The 26,663-nt window shown below is 49.3% G+C and overlaps 1 protein-coding gene across 5 annotated transcripts; it reads left to right on the top strand.

Annotated features, from left to right (window-relative positions):
* Positions 1–560: 560 nt before the first annotated feature.
* On the top strand, positions 561–23,928 carry LOC128802378 (uncharacterized). 5 transcript variants are annotated; one of them, XR_008435395.1, is made up of 3 exons: positions 16,754–18,040; positions 18,878–19,033; positions 23,747–23,928. XR_008435395.1 is itself a non-coding variant. In XM_053968696.1 (2 exons), exons 1-2 carry the CDS (start codon positions 17,030–17,032, stop codon positions 18,953–18,955), a joined length of 1,089 nt encoding a protein of 362 aa, XP_053824671.1. In that variant the 5' UTR covers positions 16,754–17,029; the 3' UTR covers positions 18,956–22,447. The 5 variants fall into 5 exon arrangements, 1 of the variants encoding a protein (XP_053824671.1); XR_008435396.1 differs by having other exon boundaries at positions 23,744–23,928; XR_008435397.1 differs by lacking the exons at positions 16,754–18,040; positions 23,747–23,928 and adding an exon at positions 561–1,360 and having other exon boundaries at positions 18,878–22,447.
* Positions 23,929–26,663: the final 2,735 nt, after the last annotated feature.

The raw sequence follows: 26,663 nt of genomic DNA, 5'->3' as shown, positions 1-26,663 counted from the left end.
TTCTGACCTTAGCCTGTGACTTATACAAAGAGGAGGAGAAATTACAATTTCCATCAGTGCCATATCATATACCATGTTTGATTCATCCCAATACCGGACATGCTAGCTGGGCTAAATATAAATGTTTAAATTGTGGGAAAAATTGGTATTGTAGTTCACACAATCGACGCTCTCGTTGCAGGAACTGTTGAGTGCTAAATCTATCCTCTATCCAGGTAGAACTCAGAACAACTGAAATAATAACTTTGTTTTGTGGATGGGAATTATTAGTGCCTGTTGAATGGGAGATACCTGAGGAACAGTGAGAAACCACAGTTAAGGAGTGTCAAAAACTATTTGCCTGGAGATTAGTAAAAAGGAAGTGACAAGGAAGAAGAGGGCAAGACTGGACTGGCCACTGTACTCGCCACCAAGAAGATAATATATACCTACTATGGGTAGCAAACCCATAGGCATGGGAGGTGGGGGTATAAGCCATACCAGACCTCTGTTATTCCTTTTTCTGTCACTCATTTTTTGTCTTTTCCCTTTCAGGATACCGGCAAGGTTGTGTCACAGATGTTACCGAAAGCTGTATATGGAAAGACACCAATGTAGCAGCCAGAGGCCCTGCAAGGCCTCCCTGGCAGTCACTTGCCTAAGATAAGAAATGCCTAGTCCTGATGACTGGACCAAAGAAGCCCCTCTTCTGCCTTCGGACCCTCGTTATCTCTCTGTAACACCATAGGTCATATTCACCTCCACCCTTACTATTGGACCATTTCCTAAAACCTCCGTACCCTATATAAACCCCCATTTCTGCCCAGTTCGGCAGAAGAGCTGTCACTGAAACCCTTTGCAGGAGCTGCCAATAAAGACACTGCTGTGGAACCTCATACGGCCTTCTCATCTCTCTCTCCCTGCATCTGCCCGTGGCACTTAGCAAGCAAAGAGCTGAAATCACTGAGGAGTTGAATTCACCAAAGAGCTGATCTCACTTAAGAGCTGAGCTGCTTGCTAAGATTGCCTGTGGCTGGGAGCTTGCCAGAGGGACCTGGACAGGTTGTGCTTATCAGCCCAGTGCTATCCAGGACACCTACAGCAGCCGGCGTCGGATAGACCCTGGGAACCCCAGGCCATATTACTTGGGGCCCCAAACTGGCGTGCCTATATCCTGCACCCCAGAGAGCAGCATTCGTCCTGAATTGTCACTGCCTTGGCTCGCTACGACCTCCTGAAGATAAGTTCTCCATTATAGAAGAAGTGATCTGAAGAGGCATGTGACAAACCTGCATATTGCCATCTGGGATGAGATCCTCCAGAGTCGGACATGGCAGACCACCTACCCAGCAGTCCTTGACCCACATTCGGCTGAAGAAGTGTAAGTTTTAACCAGCCTTTTTTGCGCGCTTTTACCTTGGGTCCTTTTTTGGTTTTTTTTTTCTTTTTTTTTTTCTTTTCTACTCTTGCGGGGGGGGGGGGGAAGGGAACTATACAGGAATGGGATCAAAATCTAGTAAATGAAAACGATCCCAGAATGAGAAAGACTTATATTTACAAAGCCTAAAAATCCTATCTGCTAACAGCTTCTCTTTCTCTAAAGGCAGTCTTTCAAAAACTAATTTGAAAAAAATTATAAAATGGATTATTTCCCAGTTTCCGGACACTAACACACACACTATCGGTTTAGATTCTTTTTGGGACACAGTAGGGACAAGAATATACACTCTCCAAACTAATGAAAACTTTTCTGTAACTCGGTTTTACCTCTTTTTCATTCTATTACTAAAGCGGTAGAAAAGACAAATATAAAGAGCTCAATTTCTCTGCAGACTTCCCCTGCTGAGGGCATTCCATCCTTATCTTCCTCACCACACACTGTCTCTTCAAATGCTAATTTGCCAGATAACATTCCTCTCTCAGTCTCTGAATTCTATTCTCCACTTTCTCTGGGTCCAAATGCAGGCCCTGGGAACGCTTTACCCTCGGCAACCCTTCCTGGGACGGGGAACATGGAAATCGCGCCGCGCCCACCCACCCTCTCCGCGCCCACGGGGTCCACGGAGCCCGCCCATCCCTCGGCTCCCCCCCACCCCAATGCGGTGTCGGAGTCTAGGACATCCCTCTGGCTGCCCTGGCTGTCTCGAGACCCTAGCAGGGGTCTCAGAGACCCTGGCAAGAAGTCAAAAACATCTGTGGCTTCGATTTTAGCCTGTGAAAAAGCTGCCAACTCTAGATGAGGAATTGCAAGTCACAAGGGTATTAGTAGTGTGATATTTAAACTAACACAGGGTGGAAAAATAGAATTTTGGGGTTTTTAAGATAAGGAGTTCAGGGGACAAGATGGTGGGATTTGGGCATGTCCTGACTTTCTTCTTGTTCTTCTTGTCCTCCATGTCTTGCTGTGATAGTGACACTTTTCTATTGGTTCAGGATAAGGACACACTGTCCAACATAGATCTTAGGTATTGGTACAGGGACTGTAAACATGGTACACGTAGTTTTGAGTATATAATGTGGGAGCCGCTCAGGCTCAAGGGGAGACTGCCATGGCTTCTGTACTAGCCGGACCTCGGCATGTCAGAGAGAAACTATTATAGATAAGAAGAAATAAACAACCTTGAAAACACAATCGGAAGCATTCCAGACTCCTTCTTCAGCTGCGTTCGGGCTAAGGGAAGCAAAGACTCTTTTTGGATCTCTCTTGGGAACACCCCGACCTATAGGAGCCCCGAGAGAGAAGAAATCCACAACGTGGCAAGCGCGGATTCTGCTCTCCCAGTTACGCAATACACGGCATGCTGCTTGCACTGCCCCCCCACTCCATGTTCAGGTGTGACTGCGTTGGTTTCTATTGGGTCTGCCCTGCCTCACTCCAACATCTCTGCGCAGCCCGCCGTGACTCCCCCCACCCCCACAGCCATGGCTCTCACCCCTGCTGCGACCCTCCCCACCCCCGTTACCATCCCTGCCTGTCTGCCCACCACAGCCCCGGCGAACCTCGCTGCACGCTCTGTCATGCCCGCTGTGGCATCAGCAGCTCCCCCCAACCCCACTGCCTCCTCTTCCCCTTTCCTTTGCCCGCATCCTCAGGTGATGCAACCACCCAGCCACCCTCAGTGCCCCCTGAACGGCACCTCTGAGACCCCCCACGGTGGCATCCCACTTCCCCATGCACCTCAGTCCTGCGCAGGCTGTGCCACATGTGGCGCTGCCATTGCTGCTCCACTGCTGCCTCCCTCTAGCCAAGCTCAGCCAGGTGCCCCCTCACACTCTCTCCAGTTTCCTACACCCCTGCAAACTCTTGCTCCAACATGACCAAAAAAGCATAGTGCACCTCCTGCTCACCCTCACTCCTTGTCTGAGGACAGTGAGTCCGATTCTGACACAGAGGACATTGATCCATGGGCTCTAATCAAAATGGAAGCGACTCTGGCAGGGGATTGGGAACTAGCTCAGAGAATTTATGCCTTCCCAGCAATTCATATAAAGGGAAAAAGAGGTGGGGCCACCACTAAAACAACGTGGGAACCTAACACAAATAAAGAACTCGTACAACTACGAAATATAGCCAAAGAACATGGTAGAAGTTCACATATTTTTAGAAATTTCCTAGAAGCTATCTTCTCAGCACATGTTTTAGTACCTCATGATGTTAAAAACATTGCCCACTGCCTTCTTTCCCTGGCAGAATATATACTATGGGAAAGGCATTGGAAAAGACAATTAAAAACATTATCAGACACCTATGCTCAAGATGCAAATAGACCAGATTTTGCAGTTGAACATCTGTCTGGAGAAGGGGATGTACAGAAACCCTCTGACCAAGCTGACACCTTACCTAAGGCAGCACTACAAGACTTGGCTATTGCAGCAAAAACCTCCTTACTTCTTACCCCAGATTATTCTGTTCCTACCCAACACTTCTCTAATATTAAACAACGAGTAGATGAAAGCTTTATCAAGTTTGTAGACAAAATTAAAGATGCTCTGGAAAAACAGATAGAGAGCACAGAGGCAAGAAAGGAACTGTTGTGCAAGCTTGCCTTGTCAAACACAAATGAACAATGTAAAACAATTCTGAGGGCCCTACCTTGGGATACAGAACCTACCATAGAGCAAATGGTGGAAAACTGTACATGTCATTTGTCCACTGAAAACACACTGGCCCAAGCAGTTGCTCAGGGTACTGCAGAAGGAGTTTCTGGTGCATTTGCAGTAGTAACTTCCAAAGACCAGGCCCGCTGCTATCACTGTGGGGAATTTGAACATTTTATAAAGGAGTGTCCAGACAGGTCACCTACCCGAAACCCCCGTAACACCTACCAAAGACCCCAGAATCAGCAGCGCTACCAGCAGCGTTCGGGAAACTTCCAGCAGAGCGCAGCCAGGCCCCGCGCAAAGACAACAAATCAAAAGCTGTCCAGATCCAACCACACATCATCCCAGGAGATTCCAGGTCACATTGAGAGGATCCAACACACAGAGCAATACAGATGGGAACACGGCGCCAGTTGGTTGTCGCCTTCTGATGAGAAGGCAGGCGACCTGGTTTCAAGACACAGCACGGCAACCCGGCCTCGCCCGGGTCACTCGGTCCACTGACATGCACAGACACCAATGTGGTGGATGGTCAAATGGCGTTTATTATCTCATCTCGTGAGGTTAAATAGTCAAGGGGGCTTTACTACGTCAAAAGGGGACGGTGGGTCTGGCTAGGATTAGTAAGGAGTGGAAAACTACTGGAGTTAGGAGGGGCTGCATGCTTCAGGGGTGATTGATCACTCATAGCAGGAAGAGGGGGGAAGGGTCTTGCTTTCCGTCACATCCCGAGATTTTCCGTTCGCCTGTCCCTATCTACCACATCTCCCCCCCACCTTTTTTACTAATGAATGAGGTAGTTATAAACATAGGCACTAACGTGAGGTACAAAGTTATAATATGATAAGGGAAAAGGGTTTTTTGGTAAACCTGAGTAATCTTCGCAAGGGAAGTTTAGAGAACCTTTGCGACTGGCAGTGTCCTCGGTTTTTGGTTCACAGCATTTGTTGCCGGCCTATAAACAGGATGTTGGCCCGTTCTAGGCGAGCTTGAACAAATGAGACCAGCTTGTTTAGCAGGCATGGTCCGAATGTGAAGGTTAAAAGCAGTATCACTAGCGGACCTATTAGGGTGGAAATTAGAGTGGTGAGCCATGGCGATTGATTGAACCAGGACTCGAACCAGCTCTGTTGGGTTTCCCTGTCTTTTTTTCTTTGAGCCAGTCTATCTCGGAGTTCTGCCATGGAGTCTTTAACGACTCCTGTGTGGTCCGCGTAGAAGCAGCATTCCTCCTTCAAGGCGGCACACAGCCCCCCTTGCTGCATGAACAAGAGGTCCAGTCCTCGCCTGTTCTGTAAGACCACTTCCGAAAGCGAGGAGACTGATTTCTCTAGAAAGGAGATGGATTTCTCGATCCTCTGCAGGTCCTCATCGATGGTCATTTGCAGCTGAGCAAGCCCTTGGTGTCGGGTCGCGAGGGCCGAGACACCTGTGGCTGTGCCAGCTGCTCCCAGGCCGAGCAGCATTGCGATAGTCACTCCTGTTATTATTTCTCTTTTGTGAAGTCGGCTGGGCTCCTCAAAGAGGTGGTATACCTCTTCGTCTGAGTGGTACAGGACCCTAGGAACAATCAGAACTTGGACACAGAAGTCGGTAGCGTCATTGAACTTGGCAAGGAACACGCAAGGACTCACCCCAGATCTCTGACAAACCCACATCCCAGATGCGGATGGGACCGCCCACTTGTTGATCTTTCTGTTGGGCTTGACGACTTCGGTGCAGAAGTTGCCTTTCTGTTTTGCCAAGGCTGCATTGCCAAAGCATTTGCCCTGGCCTGTGACTTGACTCAGGGTGATTCCCCTACGGGGAGCGTCCCATCTGCACTGGTGGGGGGCTTCGGCTGTGGAGTAACTGAAGGGGGTGTTTAGAGCAACTCCTTTGTAGAAAGGAGGTTTAACATTGTAGCAAAGCCAGCAGGAACTGGTTAGGTTCGGGTTGGATTCGTTCAAGGATAGAAAGGTAGCCTCTAGCATGCGGAAGATTGGGTCTGAGTCCGACTCGGCTAAGCGGCCTATTTGGAAGGCATCTGCATGGCCGGTCGGGATATCAGTGGCCTTTGTGGGTAGTGGTTTGGGATGGGTTATGTTTCTCCCTTTCAGCACGTCCTTAATAACCTTATTGGGTCCTACCGGTCGGGGTGCCGGCGGTTGGAGCCTGATAATTCACACGTTCACCCACTCTTTTGGCCCCTTGAGAACTACCGTCCACGTTCTGCCTGTGGCCCAACTAGGGTGTTCTGGCTGCAGAACCGTCATGTTATAGTCTGTGCACTTCCGATATTTGGGTTGAGTATAATGGTTGCTATAGACCCCTTTCACGATGGCGGGCTTTTTACAGCCGGTAGGTGCCCAGGTGAACTGTAAAAATCTATCGGGCTCCTGCGGTTCCCACCCTTCTCCCGATGGTCTGGCATCTGTGACAATGGTTTCACAGCCCCAGTGTCCGCAATATCCCCACCCCAGGTAGTTACAGTACTTCTTCCCTGGGTTGGAGGCTGGACACCAGTAGGATAGGTACATGTACATGACGTGTGGGTGCTGGGGTCGTATTTTTGGTCGTCCTGGAAACAGGTCGGCGATATGGAATACGAAGGATGGGGTGCCTGCTGTGGTGATTTCTTTGAACACCTTGTCACTTGAAAGATGTTGCATGACCCACCTGAATGGCTGATGGGGGTAATAGTCTGGGTTGGCTCGCCCCCGGCGATGAGCCCTAATAGCAAGATCACACAAAGCCACCGTTGCTGTCTGGGTCTCACCGGTGTAGGACTCTTGGGTGCTGTCCGGCGTTTTGGTGGTTTGTCGTTTTCCTCCGGGACCGGGATGTACACGTTACGGGGACGACCCACGAGCATGTCCTGTAAACAGAAACTCGCAATTCTCGTTAGTCTCATTCTGAAGGTCTGGCTTGATTGACTTAAGTGGACACCACCTGATCTTGCCCTCTTTCTTAACCGCCGCATACCCCCGTCCCGTGAGCACCAGTCTCCAGCCCCGTTCCCATTCGCCCAGCTCGTTTTTGATTACAACCTGCGGGCCCTCCTCTAGGGCTCGAGTGACCCAGTGCTTTCGAACAGGACTGTCTGCCTCATCTCCTCTAGGGAACTGATTCAGTGCTAGCAAAGCTGTTGCCAGTATACGCGCTTGGTCTCCTGGGGGAACGGAATTGGCAAAGCCCTCTGCCTTTGCCAATAGTTCTAGCTTAGCTTTCAGGGTCTGGTTTGCTCGCTCAACAATGGCCTGCGCGGTGCTGTTATACGGGATACCTTGTACTAAGGTGATGCCCCATTTCGAGGCGAATTCTTGCGCTGGTTTGGAAATGAGATTGGAACCGTTGTCGGTTTTAATTTGCTTGGGGATACCAAGCCATGCCATAGCTGTCAGCCAGTGCTGAATTGTGGCCTTAGAGTTAGCTTTGGGGTGCTGTGTGGCTACGATCGCTCCGCTGTAAGTGTCCACCGTCACTGCAAGCCATGCTCGGGGCTTTAGCAGTTGACATAAGGTGAAGTCCGACTGCCAGATTTCCGAGGCCTTGAGACCTCTTGGGTTGACCCCACTGGTCCACAGGGGTGACTTCTGGCAGTGAGGGCAAGTGGCCACTACATGTTTTGCGTCCACGGTCGAGATCCCGCATCTCTTCGCCAGTGCTTTGGCTCCGATGTGGAGCGACTCATGCAGCTGCCGAGCTTCCTGCAGTGTCCACACTCCCTTTGCTGCGGCGTCCGCTTTGTCATTGCCGGTCTGGAAGAAGCCTTTGACTGGGTTGTGGCTGTTGACGTGAATGACAGACACGGTGCCCCGTCGCGAGGAGAGCGCCTCCTCCAGCATTGAGGCCACTGCTGACGTTGACACGCCTGGTCCTGACATGGCCAGGCAAAGCCTTGCCACGAATATAGAGTCCGTTATAACGTCGAGGTGTTCGTCTTGGAAGAGTCCGCACGCCAAGACCACTGCTGCTGCTTCCAGTTGTTGCACTGACAGTGTGGGGTCACATGTTTTGACGCAATGCCATTGCTCTCCTGCCTGCCACACTGCCGCTGCAGTAGAAGTCGTGGAGGAAGCGTCTGTGAAGACCGTCGGTCCCGGCTGCGGTCGGTCCATGACCTTTGGCGGCATGTCTATATCGACAATGGTCAGCAGCTGAGTCCAAGGTGGCCTGGTGGCGTAGGAGATTTCTCCTCTGAAGCCGGTGAGAGCGAGGGCCAGGTGCTCCGATATTGCGGTTGACTCCGCGGTTGGCCGCTTGCGAAAGGGGAGGTGGATTCTTGTCAGCTCGGTTCCCAGGTGTCTCAGGGCGAGTCTCCTGCCTTTCATGATGAGGTTGGCGACGCATTCAATTCCCGGGGAAAACGCACGAGTTGGTCTTCCGAGGACCACCCATTGGATCAGCTGAGACTTTTCGGAAGGTCCTTGGGCCAGTGCTCCCACTCCTCCCTTTTGTGTGAAGTGGACGTATAGATCGAGTGGCGCATCTGGGTCCCACCTGGCAAGCGTGCCAGTAGACATCTGATGCTCGATGAAGTCGAGGGAGCTCGCTGCTTGCGGCGTCAGCTCCTTGGGGTCCCAGGGGTGCTTTCCTTTCAGGAGGTCATATAGAGGTTCCATGACCTCGGGGGGAATCAGGATGATGTTGTGGAGCCACTGCAGAGATCCCACAAGGCGCTGCATGTCATGGAGCGTCTTGATGTCTCGGCGGACCTTCACCTTGGGGGGCGTCACGTAGGAGTTTGTGATCCCCACTCCCAGGAAGGTCACGCAGGGTCCTCTCTTGATCTTCGTGTTCGCGATCTCAAAGCCATTGGTCTGGAGAGTTTCTGTGATCGCGGTCACCAAGTGATCCACTTGGCTCGCCGATGGTGCAGTGACGAGGATGTCGTCCATGTATTGAATGATGGTCGCAGCGGGGTAGGATTGTTGGACTGGCGTCAGTGCTCTGTCCACGGTGATCTGGCATATGGTCAGGCTGTCCACGAGACCCTGTGGCAGCACCTTCCATTGGAAGCGGAGGTTAGGTCGCTCGCCGTTTGGGAACACGACGGAAAAGGCGAACCGTTCCTTGTCCTCAGCGTGCAGGGGTATTGAAAAGAAGCAGTCCTTGATGTCCAGCACTGCACATGGCTGCCCTTTGGGGATGGCTGAGTTCGTGGGCAGCAGTGTCTGAACTGGACCCATGGGTTGGATTGCCCTGTTCACCTCCCTCAGGTCGTGGATGAGGCGATGACCCTCTCTGGACCTTTTGGGGATTATAAATACAGGGGTGTTCCACGGGCTGGTGGAGGGTTCTATGTGATCCTTCTGCAGCTCGCGGCTGACCAGTTCCAGCAAGGCTGCCATTCGAGGCTTTGACAGGGGCCACTGCTCGACCCATATGGGGTCTGACGATTTCCAGGTCAGTCTGATTGGCAGCGGTGGGTGTACGGCAGCGGCCCTCAGGATAAATTTGTGATCCTGACTCCTAACATAGTGAGGACATCCCTTCCTATCAAGGGTGGAGAGCTTTGCAGAATGTAGGGGTAGATTGCCACCGTCTGTTCCGGTCCCTTTTTCGTGTGGAGTGTTATAGCCACCAGCTGGGTGCTTTTCCACGCCCGGGATGGCCCTCCCACTCCGTTCACTGGGGGGACCTCTTTACATTGCCAGTGCTGAGGCCAAAGCGCTTGGGGAAAAACTGAGCAGTCTGATCCCATGTCCGCCCAAAACCGAAGCCCTATGATGTGGGGATCCTGACTGCCATAAAGGCGGCATGTCCCCCACATCTTCAGGGGCTCCTTCCCTATTTTCATGGCCAAGGCCACCCAGGGGTCCCGCTCTGGGGCGTCCCCTGCTGGCCCTGTGGCACAGGCGCGGCTTGTGGCGGTGGTGGATACGAAGGTGCCACTGGCGGCGCTGCAAAGCTCTGCGATTGTGTCGCTGGTGGGGGTGCGAAGCTGGCTGCCTCCTGTGGGGGCATGGGGTATGAGGGCCCCCCTCCCCACTGGGGGTTGACATAAATGAGCCGCTTCGCATTCGCAGCGGGAGGAGGCTGAGTGCGGCCAGTGCGCCCCCTCCCTTTCCCGTTTCCCTGAGGCCGGGACCTGCAGTCCTTAGCGAAATGCCCCTTCTTCCCACAGCTCCAGCAGAGCCCTCTCGGGCGTGCTTGAGGTGGGGGCACTGCCGCGGACTGCTTTGCCGGCTGGGGACAGCTCACTGCAATGTGGCCTGCCTGACCACATTTGAAGCATGCCATTGCACTGGTTAGGGTGCGATCGGCTGCTTGGACGGGTGTTAGGTGTTCCTCTCTTACGACGTGTCTGATCATATCGGCTAGGCTGGCCCTGGCTGGCAGGGAACGCAGGATGTCCTTGGTGACGGAACTGCACTGCTGGCACAAGCAGTCCGCCACCACGGGGCCCTTTGCCTCCGCAGGCAGGGTAGAGGAGTCTACTGCCGCCTGCAGGCGGTCTACGAACTGCGTGAAGCTTTTGCTCTCTGCCTGTCTTATGGTGGACCACGGTGACGGCTTGGCCACTACCAGAGAGGCAGCCCGAATAGCCTCCCTAGCAGCTCGAGTGGTGGCCCTGACTTCCTCAGCCCGCATCTGTGCGGCTTGTTGCTGAGGTGTAACCATCTCGTCGTGTTTCCCCAGCAGCCTGGATAGGCTCGACCCGTGCAGTGGCTGCCCCGCCCCAGAAGCCTGGGTAGTGCTTTTGTACAATTATCTTCCCATTCCTGCTTAAACACGATCATTCCCGCACCACCGAGTATCATGCGACTTATTTGTTTGATATCAAAGGGGAGCAAGTCGTCATTGCCAAAGAGGCCGTCCACGAGGGTGGAGACCATAGCCGAGTTGATCCCTTTCTCTGAGATCGCTTTGACAATTGCCTGTATGTCTTTGGGGTTTACCGGATTATATCTCCTTTGTTGATTCCCCTCTGGCCCGGTGATCCTAACCGGGAAACTTGGACCGCGGCTGAAGGAGTCCACTCTGCACAGGCTATGTTTATCCTTCCCCAGTCGGTAAACTGGGCTGGTTCGCATTGTGATTGCCTTTCGATGTGGCTTAAGGCTTTATTCGTTTTTGTTTTAAACCGCGTTAGCTCCGCTTTTTCCGTTTCTGAGTCCCAGTCGGCTTCCGTCAGCTCTCCCGAGCTGGTGGAGCTGGTGGAGCTGGACTCAGAGCCGGAAGTTGAATGCCAGCACATTTCTGGGCTTTGGTGCCTTTTTGTGCGGCTCCGGCCCCGCCCCCGCCCCTCCCTTCGGGGGTGGTGTCGCTCCCGCCCCCTGGGCTTGCCCTGCCACCCGCAGGGGGAGGTCTCTCCCTTAAATGGTAGCAGCTTTGAGTGCGGCTCCCGATTGGGCATGCGCTCTCTGCCGCCCCCCTCCTCCTCTTTTCCTCGCAGATGCACACTAGCAAGAATTCGGGACTCTGGGCTCTTCCCGCTGAGAGCTTCCGCGCCCCGCCCATCCCCTTGGTCGCCGGCGCTATGTTCGGCTGGGTAGGGTGGCGGCGCCGCCCGAGTCGGGTTCTCCGCGTCTCTGGCTTCCCTCGCCAGTTCCTCCCAAAAGGACTGCGCGCGCTGCCGCGCTCCCGGCGCCGAATCGCTGATCCGCGGTGAAGGGATGGATGGGGGGTCCGCGAGTTTTTTGGGAGGTCCCGCGGGTTTTTCGGGAGGTCCCGCGGGGGGGGTTTGGCTCGGGCTCGGGGAGGGGGGGAACGCGCCAGGCCCCCCCGGGTCCCCGCTCCTGGGTAAATAGCTTTTGGGGGCGGTTTGCGTTGCCGCTCCTACCCCCAGCTTGGGTGTAGCTAATAAACATGTGCGTGCGGCGCTCCATGTTTCCTGCTCCTCTAGCGCCTTGTGCAGGGCCCGCTCGACCTTTCCCCACGCCTTAAGACTTTTGCCGCTGCCTGAGGTCTTTGTATCCTCGGCTAGCGCGGCCGTGCATTTCCCCCACACCTCTGGGTGTAATATTTCCACGGGACGTTCAATCGCCCCAAGCTCTAAGAGTCTCGCAATAGCGAGGTAAAAATCCTTGAGCTTGCATTTAATTCCCCACTGCTTATAAACTGAACTCACGACCTTCGCGATGGCTTCCATGTCCATCGCTGGTCCGGGGACGTCTCCCCTGCCAAGAATCGGTCCCACCGTTCTGGCCGCTGTTCCTGTTCAGGCGATACCCGCTACCTTAGGGTTTTGGCACCATATGTCGCCTTCTGATGAGAAGGCAGGCGACCTGGTTTCAAGACACAGCACGGCGACCCGGCCTCGCCCGGGTCACTTGATCCACTGACATGCACAGACACCAATGTGGTGGATGGTCAAATGGCGTTTATTATCTCATCTCGTGAGGTTAAATAGTCAAGGGGGCTTTACTACGTCAAAAGGGGACGGTGGGTCTGGCTAGGGTTAGTAAGGAGTGGAAAACTACTGGAGTTAGGAGGGGCTGCATGCTTCAGGGGTGATTGATCACTCATAGCAGGAAGAGGGGGGAAGGGTCTTGCTTTCCGTCACATCCCGAGATTTTCCGTTCGCCTGTCCCTATCTACCACAGTTGGTAACTGCTTTGTCTATTAACTTTAATAATAAGGATGTCTATCGTGTTCCCACAGGCAAGCATGGGCCAAAAGGTGGTCCTTTTGACATTTTAATTATAGGTGACACTCTCCATGGCGCAGAGGAAATCTTTGTTGTTCCAGAAGTACAAACAGTGCACCTGGGACAAGAAATCTCTGTCCAGTTGTGCTTCACAGACTTACCATTTTTTCTTTTACGGGGAACTCCAATTGCACAAGCCTTTCTACTCCCAAAGAATCACAGGGAACAGCTTCCTCTCAACCCTACAGCAATGTGGGCACAAGTTGTGGGTCCAAGTAAGCCTACCATTGAATATGGTCTATCCAGCAGAGGAGAGAAGATCCACCGACCAGGGATGCTGGACACCGGTGCGGATGTGACCATCATCGCTCTCTCAGAATGGCCACCACACTGGGAACTACAACCTGTAGCAGGAATGATTTGAGGGACTGGTGAAGCCACAGTGTCTATGCGAAGCAAGCACAACATCCTCGTCGAAGGGCCTGAAGGCAAATTGGCAACCATCCGCCCATTTGTGGTAAGGGCCCCCATCACCTTTTGGGGCAGGGATGTTCTATCCCAAAGGGGAGCTTCCCTACGTATTCCCAATCGGGATTTCTGACTGGGGCCACTGAGGAGCACGCACTACCAGATACCCCTCGGCTCACCTGGGAATGCCAAGACCCGATCTGGATTGAACAGTGGCCCCTCTCTAAAGTAAAACTGTACGCACTACAAGCCCTTGTGGAAGAACAGCTCGCCAAAGGTCACATCGTCGAGACCACCAGCCCTTGGAACTCCCCAGTCTTCATATTGCAAAAACCTGGAACGGACAGGTGGAGGCTCCTCCACAACCTTCGCAAAATCAATGAGGTCATCGAGGACATGTGCCCCCTCCAGCCTGGCCTGCCTTCACCATCAATGCTGCCTCGAGACTGGAAACTTGCCATCATAGATACTAAAGACTGCTTCTTCAGCATTCCGCTGCACCCCCAGGACGTTCCACGGTTTGCTTTCTCCATTCCCTCTCTTAACAGAGAGGCTCCACTCAAAAGATATCATTGGTGTTATCTTCCCCAAGGACTTAAAAACTCGCCCACTATATGCCAGTGGTACGTTGCTCACATCCTGTCTCCTGTTCGGAACCTATTTCCAGATGCAATCATCTACCACTATATGGATGATATTCTGGTCTGTGCATCAGAAAAAACTTACTTAGGCAAAGCAGTTAAAGGGACAATTGAAACCATAGAAAAAGCAGGATTCGAGATCTGTGAGGACAAAATACAATACACCAACCCATGGACTTATCTTGGATTCCTGATCCGAGAAAGGACAATCGTACCCCAGCAGCTTGCTATCTGAGATGACCCAAAAACCCTGAGAGACTTACACAGTCTGTGTGGATCCATCAACTGGGTACATCCCCTGCTAGGAATTATAACAGAGGACCTCTCTCCCCTGTTCAACCTTCTCCGTGGCCACGAAGACCTAGACTTTCTATGCACTCTCACAACAGAAGCCCAAGACACCATCACCAAGGTCCAAGAAGCCCTGTCTTCAGGCCAAGCCCATCGCTTCAAGCCCAACCTGCCCTTCCAGTTCATCATTCTCGGAAAAGCACCCTGGTTCTATGGACTGATTTTCCAATGGAATCTTCAACTCCGAGACCCTTTATTGATACTGGAATGGATCTTTACAAACAACCAACCTTCAAAGACAATTACCACCTTCCAAGAAATCATGGGACATTTAATAAAAAAAGCCAGAAGTCGCCTCCACTCTCTTGCAGGGTGTGAGTTCACATTCATATACTTGCCACTGACCACTGGGAGCCTGGAGCATTTGCTCCAGACCAATGAAAATCTCCAATTCTCCCTAGAAAGCTATACAGGCCAAACTTTCATCCATATCTCAAAACATAAACTTTTTAATCATGATGCAGCCTTTAATCTGACCCCCAAATTAGTCCAAAGTAAAACACCTCTCAAAGCTCTAACAATTTTTACAGATGACTCAGGGTCATCCCACAAGTCTGTAATGACCTGGAAGGACCCTAAGACTCAAAATTGGGAATCTGACATCCAAGTAGTGGAGGGATCTCCACAGATTGCAGAATTAGCAGCTGTTGTCAGAGCCTTTGAGAAATTCAAAGACGAACCCTTTAATCTGGTCACAGATTTGGCGTATGTTGCAGGTATAGCTATGAGTGCAGAACACACTCTTCTCAAAGAGGTTTCCAATCCAAAGTTACACCAATTGATTTTGGCATTAACACGCTTAATCTCCCACAGAAAGCAACCTTACTATATAATGCATGTGAGCTCACACACCGATCTCCCAGGTATCATCACAGAAGGGAACAGGAAAGTGGACGCATTGGCCATGGCAATGGAAGCTGCTAACGTCCCTGACATCTTTGCCCACGCAAAGTTGTCACATGCATTTTATCATCAAAATGTACCTGCCCTTATCAGAATGCTCAAGCTCTCAAAAGATCAAGCAAAAGCTATTGTCGCCATATGCCCGGACTGCCAAAATTACCAGATACCATCTATGGGGACAGGAGTCAATCCCCGAGGCCTGAACAGCTGCCAGCTGTGGCAGACAGACGTAACTCACTTCCCACCTTTTGGAAGGTCAAAATACATGCACGTATCAGTCAATAAATTTTCTGGAGCAATATTTGCATCAGCTCATCCAGGAGAAACTACACAGCACACCATAAAGCACTTCCTCCTTGCATTCGCTACTCTGGGAGTACCAAAACAAATCAAAACAGACAATGGACCTGCCTATACCTCTCAAAAGTTAAAAGAGTTCTTCAGTGAGTGGGGAATAGAACACAAGAAAGGCATACCTGCAAATCCCACTGGACAATCAATCATAGAGAGGACACATTAAACCCTCAAAAGAGTCCTCAATCAGCAGCGAAGAGAAACAAAAATCATATCTCCAGCTGAAAGACTTTGCAAGGCTCTCTACGTCATCTGTTGGGGAAGATGAAATAGCAAGGCCCTATAAATATGAGGGCCTGGCAAAAGAATTAGAGAATACAGATATCGAGATGAAAACGAGGTTTGAAATACCAAACCTTCATTACTGAGCATCCCGAAAACAATAATGCAATCCCCCCTTTCTGATAGATCCTAAGGTCAAATGGAATGTCCTGTCTCACCCCCCCAATGTATGGTTCATCCCATACCTGTAACCCTCCCCTGAAGTATCCGATGTCTGTAACCCCATTGGCCCAAGTCCTGTCCCAGCCCACCTTGAAGCCCCCTGATAAGGTGTGGCCGAGGGACCGGACGCTCTCTCTCTTGGACCCTCCTGCTGGGACACCCACCTGGCACCATCTCTCTCTCCCTCTCTCTCCCCCCCGCTCTCCCCGGGCCTGCCACGAGTTGCGGCTAGCAACTCTAAGCAGGGCCCTTCATCCTTTATAATAAACCCTATGCTCTAAAGACCGGGCCTCAGAGATCCTTCGTTAGCACCCACCCAAACCGTCCTGGAGTCCAGCATTCCCCGCAGATATCAATTTCCTAAATTGTACAACATCAGAGCCTGACCCCCCAGTACTTCGCCACTTCGCAAACACCACCCAAGCAAAGCTCACTGAGAAACCACCAGTGCTAGTGAAGGACCCAGAAACACATCACATTTCTGGGCCTTTCCAGTTGATTACTTGGGGAAGAGGGTATGCGTGTGCTCTACTACCATCTGGTCCAAGATGGTACCCAGGAAAAAACATAAAACCATACCTAGGCAATGCAAACACTACTCCCACAAACAGTGACAAGAATTGTCCTGAGTGAAATCCAAGACCTCCTCAAAACCAGAAAAGATCTGCCTGGAGACAAAGGCGTTGCCGAATGTCCACATACTGAAGAAAAGACCCTCCCATCACGTGACAGCAGACAAAACAGAAAGTGGGACAACATTCTGCTGTAACAGTCAAGCCATAAGCCAGACACAGCCTGAACACAAATTGTTCTCTGAATTACATGTTATTGCCCCCTTTTTACCCTAAAAAACCCTATTTCTCAACTCTTACCAAAAACCCCTAACCTTATACCCGCTCTCCCATATTTAGCTTAAAAAAAAAAAAAAAAGAAAAAACAAAGGGTGGGGGGGGGAAGGCAAGGGGGAAAGGAACAAGGGAGAAAACCCTCCCCTCCCACCATAAAGATAACAAATTTTGTACATATTCCCTATCTCACTATCAGAAGCCCCATCCTTGTCCAAAGATGAAAATTATCTCCGTTGGTGCTGTCCTCACTACTGCCTGGATGCTCCTCACTGTACCACATGCCTTCAGCTGGATTAGCCCACAGCCTAGCCATAACGTTTGGGTAACCTTAGCAAAGACATTAAAACAGGGTAACGTGCTTATCCATGGGAAGCCTTGATAACCCACTTTCCACATGTCTGGTAGGGATTCCATTCGTAGCAGATGACTGGCCCATCTATAATTCAGAGCTCCTCTGCACCACAGGTAAGAGACCCAACCTGGTAGATACTTGGGATGAGTGGACAAAAATGTTGCCCAATGCTCTAGAGGAACCCCAAGAATTGAACCTGTTGGGGTCCTCCAAGGCAACATACTGTGTCAAATTTTACTTTAGACGTCCAAAGAATAATTGGCCAGAAATTGACCAGACAAAAAACACATACAGGAAAGACATATCACCCATTAACAAAGCCTATAACTATCCGCATTGGTGCAATTACACCGCTCGGGTGATCTCTGTATCCTCTCTCCACCCCAAAGTACTACCCAAAGGAATGTTTCTCATCTGTGGTGATGGAGTATGGGCTGGGATCCCCTTGCATCTCCAGGGAGGTCCCTGTAGCCTTGGAAAACTTTCTACCCTCACTCCAAATATTACCTTGTTACATAACTGGAAAAAAGAAAGCGAATTAAAATGCCACAAAAGATCCTACATGGAATTTGATGAAAACTGCGATCCCAAATTATATGATCGGAACAAACCAAAAAAGACTGCGGTCTCCCTATTCCTACCCTGGGTAGCTGCAGCTAAAGCCCTTGGTGAAATAAATCACCTAGGGTGCTGGCTCAGTAAGCAAGCCAACACTACATCTGCCACCCTGAGCAATCTTTTAAAGGAAGAAGAAACCATGAGACATGGATCACTTCAAAATCGAGCAGCAATCGACTTCCTACCGCTTGCCCACAGACATGGCTGCCAAGACTTTAAAGGGATGTGCTGCTTCAATCTCTCTTCACGCTCAGAATCCATCCACGCAAACATCCAGAAACTGAAGGAACTTGTGAAGGACTTAAAAGTAGAAAACAACCCAGACTGGGTCAATGACTTTTTCGGTCAATGGGGATTAACAGGATGGGTTGCATCTTTGGTTAAGGAAATTTTGTGGATTTTCATGGTAATTGTCATTGTATTAGCTATGTTCTCATGCCTTGTCCATTGTTTTAAAAGAACTATTGGGAACGCCTTTTTACTAAATACAGAAAGTGGAGTTGTAGCAGCCAGAGGCCCTGCAAGGCCTCCCTGGCAGTCACTTGCCTAAGATAAGAAATGCCTAGTCATGATGACTGGACCAAAGAAGCCCCTGTTCTGCCTTCGGACCCTCGTTATCTCTCTGTAACACCATAGGTCATATTCACCTCCACCCTTACTATTGGACCATTTCCTAAAACCTCCGTACCCTATATAAACCCCCATTTCTGCCCAGTTCGGCAGAAGAGCTGTCACTGAAACCCTTTGCAGGAGCTGCCAATAAAGACGCCACTGTGGAACCTCATACAGCCTTCTCCCCTCACTCTCCCTGCATCTGCCCGTGGCACTTAGCAAGCAAAGAGCTGAAATCACTGAAGAGCTGAGCTGCTTGCTAAGATTGCCTGTGGCTGGGAGCTTGCCAGAGGGACCTGGACAGGTTGTGCTTATCAGCCCAGTGCTATCCAGGACACCTATGGCAGCCGGGGTCGGATGGACCCTGGGAACCCCAGGCCATAATAAAGGGATGTCTGGGGTGCCTCAGAGCCATCACAGCAGTTGTGCTAAATATCCAAGAAGCATGCAAATTCGCCTTGGGATAGAAAATTACTGTACTAGTGTCTCACACAGTATCCGCAGTGCTAGAAGTGAAAGGTGGGCACTGGCTTTCCCCACAAAGGTTCCTGAAATACCAAGCAATTATGGTAGAATAAGATGATGTAGAAATAGTGGTAACTAACAATGTCAACCCATCTTCTTTTCTCAGCGGAAATCAAGGGGAGCCGATATACCACAATTGCCTAGAGACTATCAAAGCTACCTATTCCAGCTGCCCAGATCTTAAGGATACCCCTTTGGATAATGCAGAGACCTGGTTCACTGATGGGAGCAGCTACATCACCCATGGAAAACGGCATGCTGGGTATGCAGTTACTACTTGCAGAGAAGTAATAGAATCGGGACCTTTGCCAACAGATACCTCTTCACAAAAGGCCAAGATAATTGCTCTAACCTGTTGTTATGGGTTGGCGCTGGTGTAGTGCTAGTCTACTCATGAAAATATATATTTTTTAAATGGCTACTGTGAGATGTGACTAGGGACAGAGTAGAGCAGGCTTAAGTTTAGAAATAAAGGAAAAAACTTTATTAACTTATACTACGGTAAAAGGAACACACAGGAAAATGGAATGAAAACTCTCTAAAACATTCTTCCTCCCTCCACTTAATTTTTACCAAAACACAGTGAGACAAAACTTTGGACTCTTGATTAAGTTACTACTCTTCAGATAATTAATTCTTAGTCTATCAGGGGAGAGAGGAGTCTTTTTTTGTACTATAGTCTTCTACAGGAAATACAGTTGAAATTTCTGATGTTTTCATGTCAGACATGGCACTGCTTAGAGAAAATCTGCTACTGTGACATCTTCTTTCTATGTATAGTGCTCTCACTACTGTGCATGGACCGAAACTGCTTATAGGGTTCTTTTAAGGATGCTTTGCTAAGTACTAAAGAACAACAGTTTCTCATTTTGGGATAACAGTTTCCTCTATTTTTTCCTCCCCTGGGGCTGAGGGTCTTGAAAACAGAGATCTTCTTTTTCTCTGAAGACAGAGGGCACCACCACACCCTCCTCAACTTTTCTCTGTTCACTCTACTCTTGCACATGACGTCACTTACTGAAGCAGGCCACTCTCACTCTTGTACTCTCTTGGCTCAAGTCATTGCATCCCCCTAAATGCAGTTTCTGTGTTGGGGAGAATTGGTTCAGTCTATGGCTATACAAGAAAAGTCCAGTCAAAGGCCATTCCATCATCTCCTCCTACTTAGGATTTCTTTTCTATCTTTTTCTGACATTTCAGGTCTCAGACTGTCTCTCTTTCAAATCTAGGAGGAGTAGTGTTTTGCAAAGCTTTCTTTGCCTAAGAAAGGGTTAAAAGTCTCGGGCTCTCATGACCAGGCTGCTCAGAACTCTCACAGCTGGGCACCTTCCCCCCCCTTCTCTTTCTCCTCTGCCGGCATACTGCCAGCACATGAGATCAAATTTCCAGGTGGGACAGGCTCTCTGTCTCTCTTTCTCTGTCTCTCTCTCTCCATCTGAGGGGGGGGGAACAAAGACATCTCAGTTTTTCTCTTCCGTCTTGCAGGGGCCAATACGGTTCTATACCCTTCACCCCCTGGCTTACTTCTCTTAGGCTGCATGGCTTCCCCTCCCCTACCCAGCCTGTGGCTGGGCAGGGGATGTCTGAATTCTTCACTGACTGGAACAAAAGAGAGCATTCCCCTGGGAGTTCTTTACTTTTTTACCCTGTGTTCTCAGAGGCGTGTCTAGGTCTTTAGTGGCCACACTAGGCGTCAATATTCAAATCTGACTACTGATTGGTTTGACTACAACTTCTTGAGAAAATTCACTTCCTTGTCAACCTATGACACTCTACCCTTCTCCTCTGAGAACATACCTTTCTAAAATGATTATCAAAATTACATTCAACACACTTCTACTTAAAGCAATAACTTACACTAAACCTCTACCCCTGGATTTTCACTATTAATCTACTTTAACTTTTTAACTTCTACACCACCACTGGACCTTCAGAGGAAAACTACACCCTTCTACAGGATCACTGCTTCAAAAGAACCACATTTGTCACTCAAAGAGGACTGCAGCCACCATTTAATCAGACTGCTACCAACACCCTGACCAACAGGGTGTCAGGTCATATTCTGACTCTGTCAGCGTTGTTTTGTATTACTGCATTTTTATTTTGAATTTTCTTAATAAAGAACTGTTATTCCTGCTCCCATATCTTTGCCCTTAATTTCAAAATTATAACAATTCGGATGGAGGGGGTTTACATTTTCCATTTCAAGAGAAGCTCCTGCCTTCCTTAGTAGACACTCATCTTTTCAAACTAAGACAGATTTTGGCACCCAATGTGAAGCACGAGGGCATTGAGAGAAAAAGGATGAAAAAAGGAATAGCAGTTCTTGAGTAACCTAATTTTTGTGTGCTGATATAGAAACCTCATTAGGTGTCACCATATGGTCTAGCTTGCCCTGGTTTGGATGGCACGTGGTTGTGGCTATATTTCTCCCATTTGCAGGCCCTTATGTATACATGTGTCCCATAACTAAGGCTACTGTGGCTGTTATCCAGTTTGCTTTATAGGTTAATAAAGTGATGAATTAATGGATTTTTAACTTCCTCTGGAAGGTAGGCACATGGATTCAGAGCTATCACACACTAACTGTATGTTTTTGGGGTTACTTTAATAATGGTACCTACTGTAAAGAAATTACACCGGGGGAAATTTTCTCCCAACCTTTCAACCAGCTCTTTGGGTTTGCCCCATCAGTTTTCGAAGGGTTCAAATCTTCTCTAAACAATAATGATATCATACAGTAGTTAGTGTTGCTGATATGCCTGTTAAACCTGTTCTATTTAGCATTCAGATATTAGGGAAGATTAACTTGGATAACCACCCTTATACCTACCCCAGAAACTAGGGATGCTGCCACAGAGCCTGATACTGCCCCAGAGACTAGGGATGCTGACACACCACCTGACCCTGCCCCACAACCCACCTCAGAAATAAACCACCCAAACTGGATGGGGGTAATGGAAGAGAAGATATGTCAGGTGCTGAAGGAATACATTTCCCCAGCTGGTGAGAAACCCTACCCCTGCCTTAAAGAGGAAGAGTCTAATAGTACAGCAGTGGAATCCACAGACATTACAACCATCCAGGTTCCAGCTGAACTGAAAGGGCAGTCACAGCCAGCAGCAGTCTTCCCTGTGGACACGAGGAAGTCTAAGATTAAATCAGAGCACCCAGATAATAAGGATAAGAAAGGAGGGCCCTCACAACCTGCAGGGGAGCCAACATTTGAGATCATCACCTAGTCCCTGACGTATGAAAGTCTCCGTATCTGCACAAAGTCATTGTACGATGGTGGTGTAAAGCTTATACAACCTAGTTATTCAGGTCTGGGACCTTATGGGTACAGGCATGAAACTGGATAGTGAGACAAAGAATTTGGTATCCTTGACTCAAGACTCAGGTATGAATCAGGTATTTGTAAGGGAGCCAGATCCCTTTCCCTCTGCGAGCAGCTTTAATGAGTGTAAGAGAGAAGTTTGTCCACAGAGAGCAAATGCAAGAGTACCATAATAGAATGCTCTAGAAGACCCTTGAAGAAGAGATCCAACAGCTGAGAGAAGTGGCAGTATTGGAGGTACTCTTTGTGAGGGATGGACAGCATGATAATGACCCCAACAAGGTCAGGTGCACAGGGCAAATGTTGTGGAGTCTGGCAAATCTAGGGCCATCTCAATACACCACCTTCATTGCAACGATTAATGCCGATACCAACCGAGAGACAGTGGGTTCTGTTGCCAACAAGCTTAGAAATTACGAGAGTATGATCAATGGCCTGGTGTAAGCTCATGTCTCTTCTGTAATTAAGAGCCTCCAAGAGGAGATGAGGGAGATGAGGGAGGAGGTGAGAGGTGAGGAGGAACAGTTCAAATATGGCACCAGTACGAGTCACAGGCCCCAAAGTCAGAGCCCAATGTCCCCCCAGCTGGAGAGAGAGGGTACACTCCATTGCTGACCTGTGGTTCTTTCTGCGTGACCATGGGGAAGACATAGGAAGGTGGGATGGAAAATCCACTTCTGTCCTGGCAGCATGGGTGCGTCAGCTCAAGGAGGGAAACACTAACCGAGGTTGTTCGATTAAAGCAAAGGTAGCCTCAGCCTCCCATGACCAAGCTGCAGAGTATGATCCGTCAGAACCTCTTGAAAGAATCTCTAGTATGTATGCCCGGGAAGGAAATTATAATCAGGACTAGAGGGGCCCTGCCTCTAGCCAGAAGGAGGCATGGGAAAACCCGGGTCTTTTGGGCGGTGTAGATCTGATGGCCTGGCACATCAGAACCACAAAAATATAAAGCGTTAGTTGATACTGGTGCACCATGTACCCTAATGCAATCGGGACGTGTAGGGGCAGAACCTGTTTCCATTGCCAGTGTAACGGGGAGATCGCAGCAATTGACCCTGTTAGAAGCTGAGGTGAGCCTGATTGGGAAGAAGTGACAGAAAAATCCTATTGTGACCGGCCCGGAGGCCCCGTGTATTCTAGGTATAGACTTCCTCTGGAATGGCTATTAAAAAAACCCAAAGGGTCTCAGGTGGCCTTTTGGAATAGCTGCTATAGAGGCAAAGGACATTAAGCAATTGAACACCTTGCCTAGACTATCAGAAAACCCATCTGCAGTAAGACTCCTGAGGGTTGAAGAGCAACGAGTACCAATTGCCACCTCAACGGTGCACCGCCGGCAGTATCAGACGAATTGAGATGCCGTGATCCCCATCCACAGAATGATCTGTCAGCAAGAGAGCCAAGAGGTGGCCAGTAAAGCCCACTCTCCCTTCAACAGCCCCATTTAGTCTGTGTGCAACTCTAACAGAGAATAGAGATTGACTGTAGACTATTGAGGCTTGAATGAAGTGACTCCACCACTGAGCGCTGCTGTGCTGAGCATGCTGGAATTCCAGTATGAGCTGGAGTCCAAGGCAGCAAAGTCGTATGCCACTATTGACATTGCTAACGTGTTTTTCTCCATTCCTCTAGCAGAATGCAGACCTCAGTTTGCTTTCACCTAGAGGGGTGTGCAGTACACCTGGAACCGACTGTCCCAGGAGTAGAAACAGCCCCACTATCTGCCATGGACTGATCCAGGCTGCACTAGAAAAGGGTGAAGCTCCAGAACATCTGCAGCATATCGATGACATCATTGTGTGGGGGAACACGGCAATAGAAGTATTTGAGAAAGGAGAAAAGATCATCCAGATTCTGCTGGAAGCTGGCTTCACCATGAAGAAGAGCAAAGTCAAAAAAACTGCCCAAAAGATCCAGTTCCTGGGAGTGAAGTGGTAAGATGGATGGCATCAGATTCCCACGGAAGTCATCAATAAGATCACCGTGATGTCTCCCCGGACCAGCAAGAAGGAAACACAAGCTTTCCTAGGTGCCATAGGTTTTTTGGAGAATGCACATTCCTGAGTACAGCCAGATTGTGAGCCCTCTCTACCTGGTTACCCACAAGAAGAACGATTTCCACTGGGGCCCTGAACAGCAACAAGCCTTCACCCAGATCAAGCAAGAGATTGTTCATGTGGTAGCCCTTAGCCCAATCAGGACAGGACCAGAGGTGAAGAATGTACTTTACTCTGCAGCCGGGAACAATGGCATGTCCTGGAGTCTGTAACAAAAAGTGCCTAAGGAGATTCAAAGCTGACCACTGGGATTCTGGAGCCGAAGTTACAAAAGATACAAATCCAACTACACTCCCACAGAAAAAGAAATCTTGGCCACCTATGAAGGAGTTCAAGCTTCCTCGGAGGTGATTAGTACAGAAGCACAACTCCTCCTGGCACCCCAACTACCGGTGCTAGGCTGGATGTTTAAAATAAAGCTTCCCTCTACCCACCATGCCACCAACACCACATGGAGCAAAAATATTGCCCTCATCACACAGCGCGCCCGTATTGGAAACCTGAATCGCCCTGGGATTTTGGAAATAATTACAAACTGTCTAGAAGTTGAAAACTTTAGTCTCACTAATGAAGAAGAGCAAGTGACATGGGCTGAAGAAGCTCCACCATACAACCAACAACCAGCAGAAGAAACATGATATGCTCTTTTCACTGATGATTCCTGTCGCATCATAAGGATGAAACAAAACTAAAAAGCAGCTGTATGGAGCCTCACACGACAGGTTGCACAAGCTACTGAAAGAAAAAGTAGATCAAGTCAACTTGCTGAACTCAAGGCCATTCAGCTGGCCCTGGACATTGCTGAAAGAGGGAAGTGGCCAAAGCTATACCTTTATACTGATTCTTGGATGGTAGACAGTGCTCTGTGGGGCTGGCTGGAAAGGTGGAAAAAGGCCAACTTGGCAGTGCAGAAGAAAACCAATCTGGGCTGCTGATGAGTAGAAAAACATTACCACTCTATGAGTATTCTCAGTTCAGTCAGAGAGAAAGAGGTTTTTCTAACCAGGCAGGAGCCTGGGAAACAGTTGGGAAAGAATGTAAATAATTCACTCTCTCTTGTTGTTCACATTGTTTATAGATAGGTTCTGCTACCGTGCGTCTTTCACTGCACACCAATGGTGTGAGATGTTTTTACTCTAAGACCAATGAAATTAGTCTGCACGATGTTCCCTATAAATAGAGCGGTGCATTTGAAATAAATCAGTTCATTTCTTGCCTTTTGACTTGGAGTCATTCTGTTCCTGTCCTGCTCAACAGTGACAACCACTCAGGTAGAAAAGCTATCTGTGAAAGTCTGTCATGTAGATGCCCATGTTCCTGAGAGTCGGGCTAGTGAGGGGCACTGAAACAATAAGCAGGTAGATCAGACTGCAAAGATAGAAGTGTCACAGATAGATTTAGATTAGCAACATAAGAGGGAGCTGTTCCTTGCTCGATGGGTTCATGATGCCTCAGGTCGTCAGGGCAGTGACACTACCTATAAGTGGGCACAAGACCGAGGGGTGGATTTAACCATAGACAGTATTTCTCAAGTTATTCATGACTGTGAAACGTGTGCTGAGATTAGGCAAGCCAAGCAGGTGAAGCCCCTATATAGTATAGTGGGCAATAGTCCAAATAGAAGTATGGGGAGGCTGGGCAGGTTGACTACATCACACTGCCCCAGACGTGCCAAGGCAAGCGCTACGTGCTGACCATGGTGGAAGGCACCACTGGATGGCTGAAGACCTACCCTGTGCCTCACACTACTGCCCAGAACACCATCTTGGGCCTGGAAAAGCAAGTCCTGTGGAGACATGGCACCCCTGAGAGAATCGAGTCTGACAATGGGACCCATTTCAGGAACAGCCTTATAAACACCTAAGCCAGAGGACATGGTATTGAATAGATGTATCATATCCCTTATCATGCACCAGCTGCCAGGAAAGTTGAATGGTGCAATGGACTACTTAAGACTACCCTAAAGGCACTTGGCAGAGGAACCTTCAAAAATTGAGAAATTAACTTATAAAAAGCCACCTGTCTTGTCAACACCTGAGAGTCCATCAATCAGGCTAGTCCTGCCCAGTCAGAGCCCTTGCACACAGTAGCTAAAGTCCCTGTGGTACACATGAAAAGTATTTTAGGAAAGACAGTTTGGATTAATCCCACCTCAGGCAAAGACAAACCCATCCATGGGATTGTTTTTGCTCAAGAACCTAGTCACACTTGGTGGGTAATGCGGGAAGATGGAGAAGCCCCTTGTGTACCATAGGGAAATCTAGTCTCAAGTGAGAACTGTGTGTAGGGTTTCATTGTGTAGATTTTATTGGTTTGGGTATGATGCAGATGGTAATAGAATAAGGGGTGGATAATGTCTTAGGTTGCAAATGCAAAATGTGGCCAGAGGTGTTTATTCTATTGCCATCTGTTAGAAGTGAGGCATTTATCTTCTGTTAAATGGGCCACTTGTTAAAACCAAGTGGGGCAGGTTTTTTTATCTCTTCCACAAGCAA

Source organism: Vidua chalybeata, chromosome W (assembly GCF_026979565.1).
Source record: "Vidua chalybeata isolate OUT-0048 chromosome W, bVidCha1 merged haplotype, whole genome shotgun sequence".
Lineage (NCBI taxonomy): Eukaryota > Metazoa > Chordata > Aves > Passeriformes > Viduidae > Vidua > Vidua chalybeata.
The sequence above is the reverse complement of the archived record's forward strand: the minus strand, read 5'-3'. Positions and strand labels throughout refer to the sequence as shown.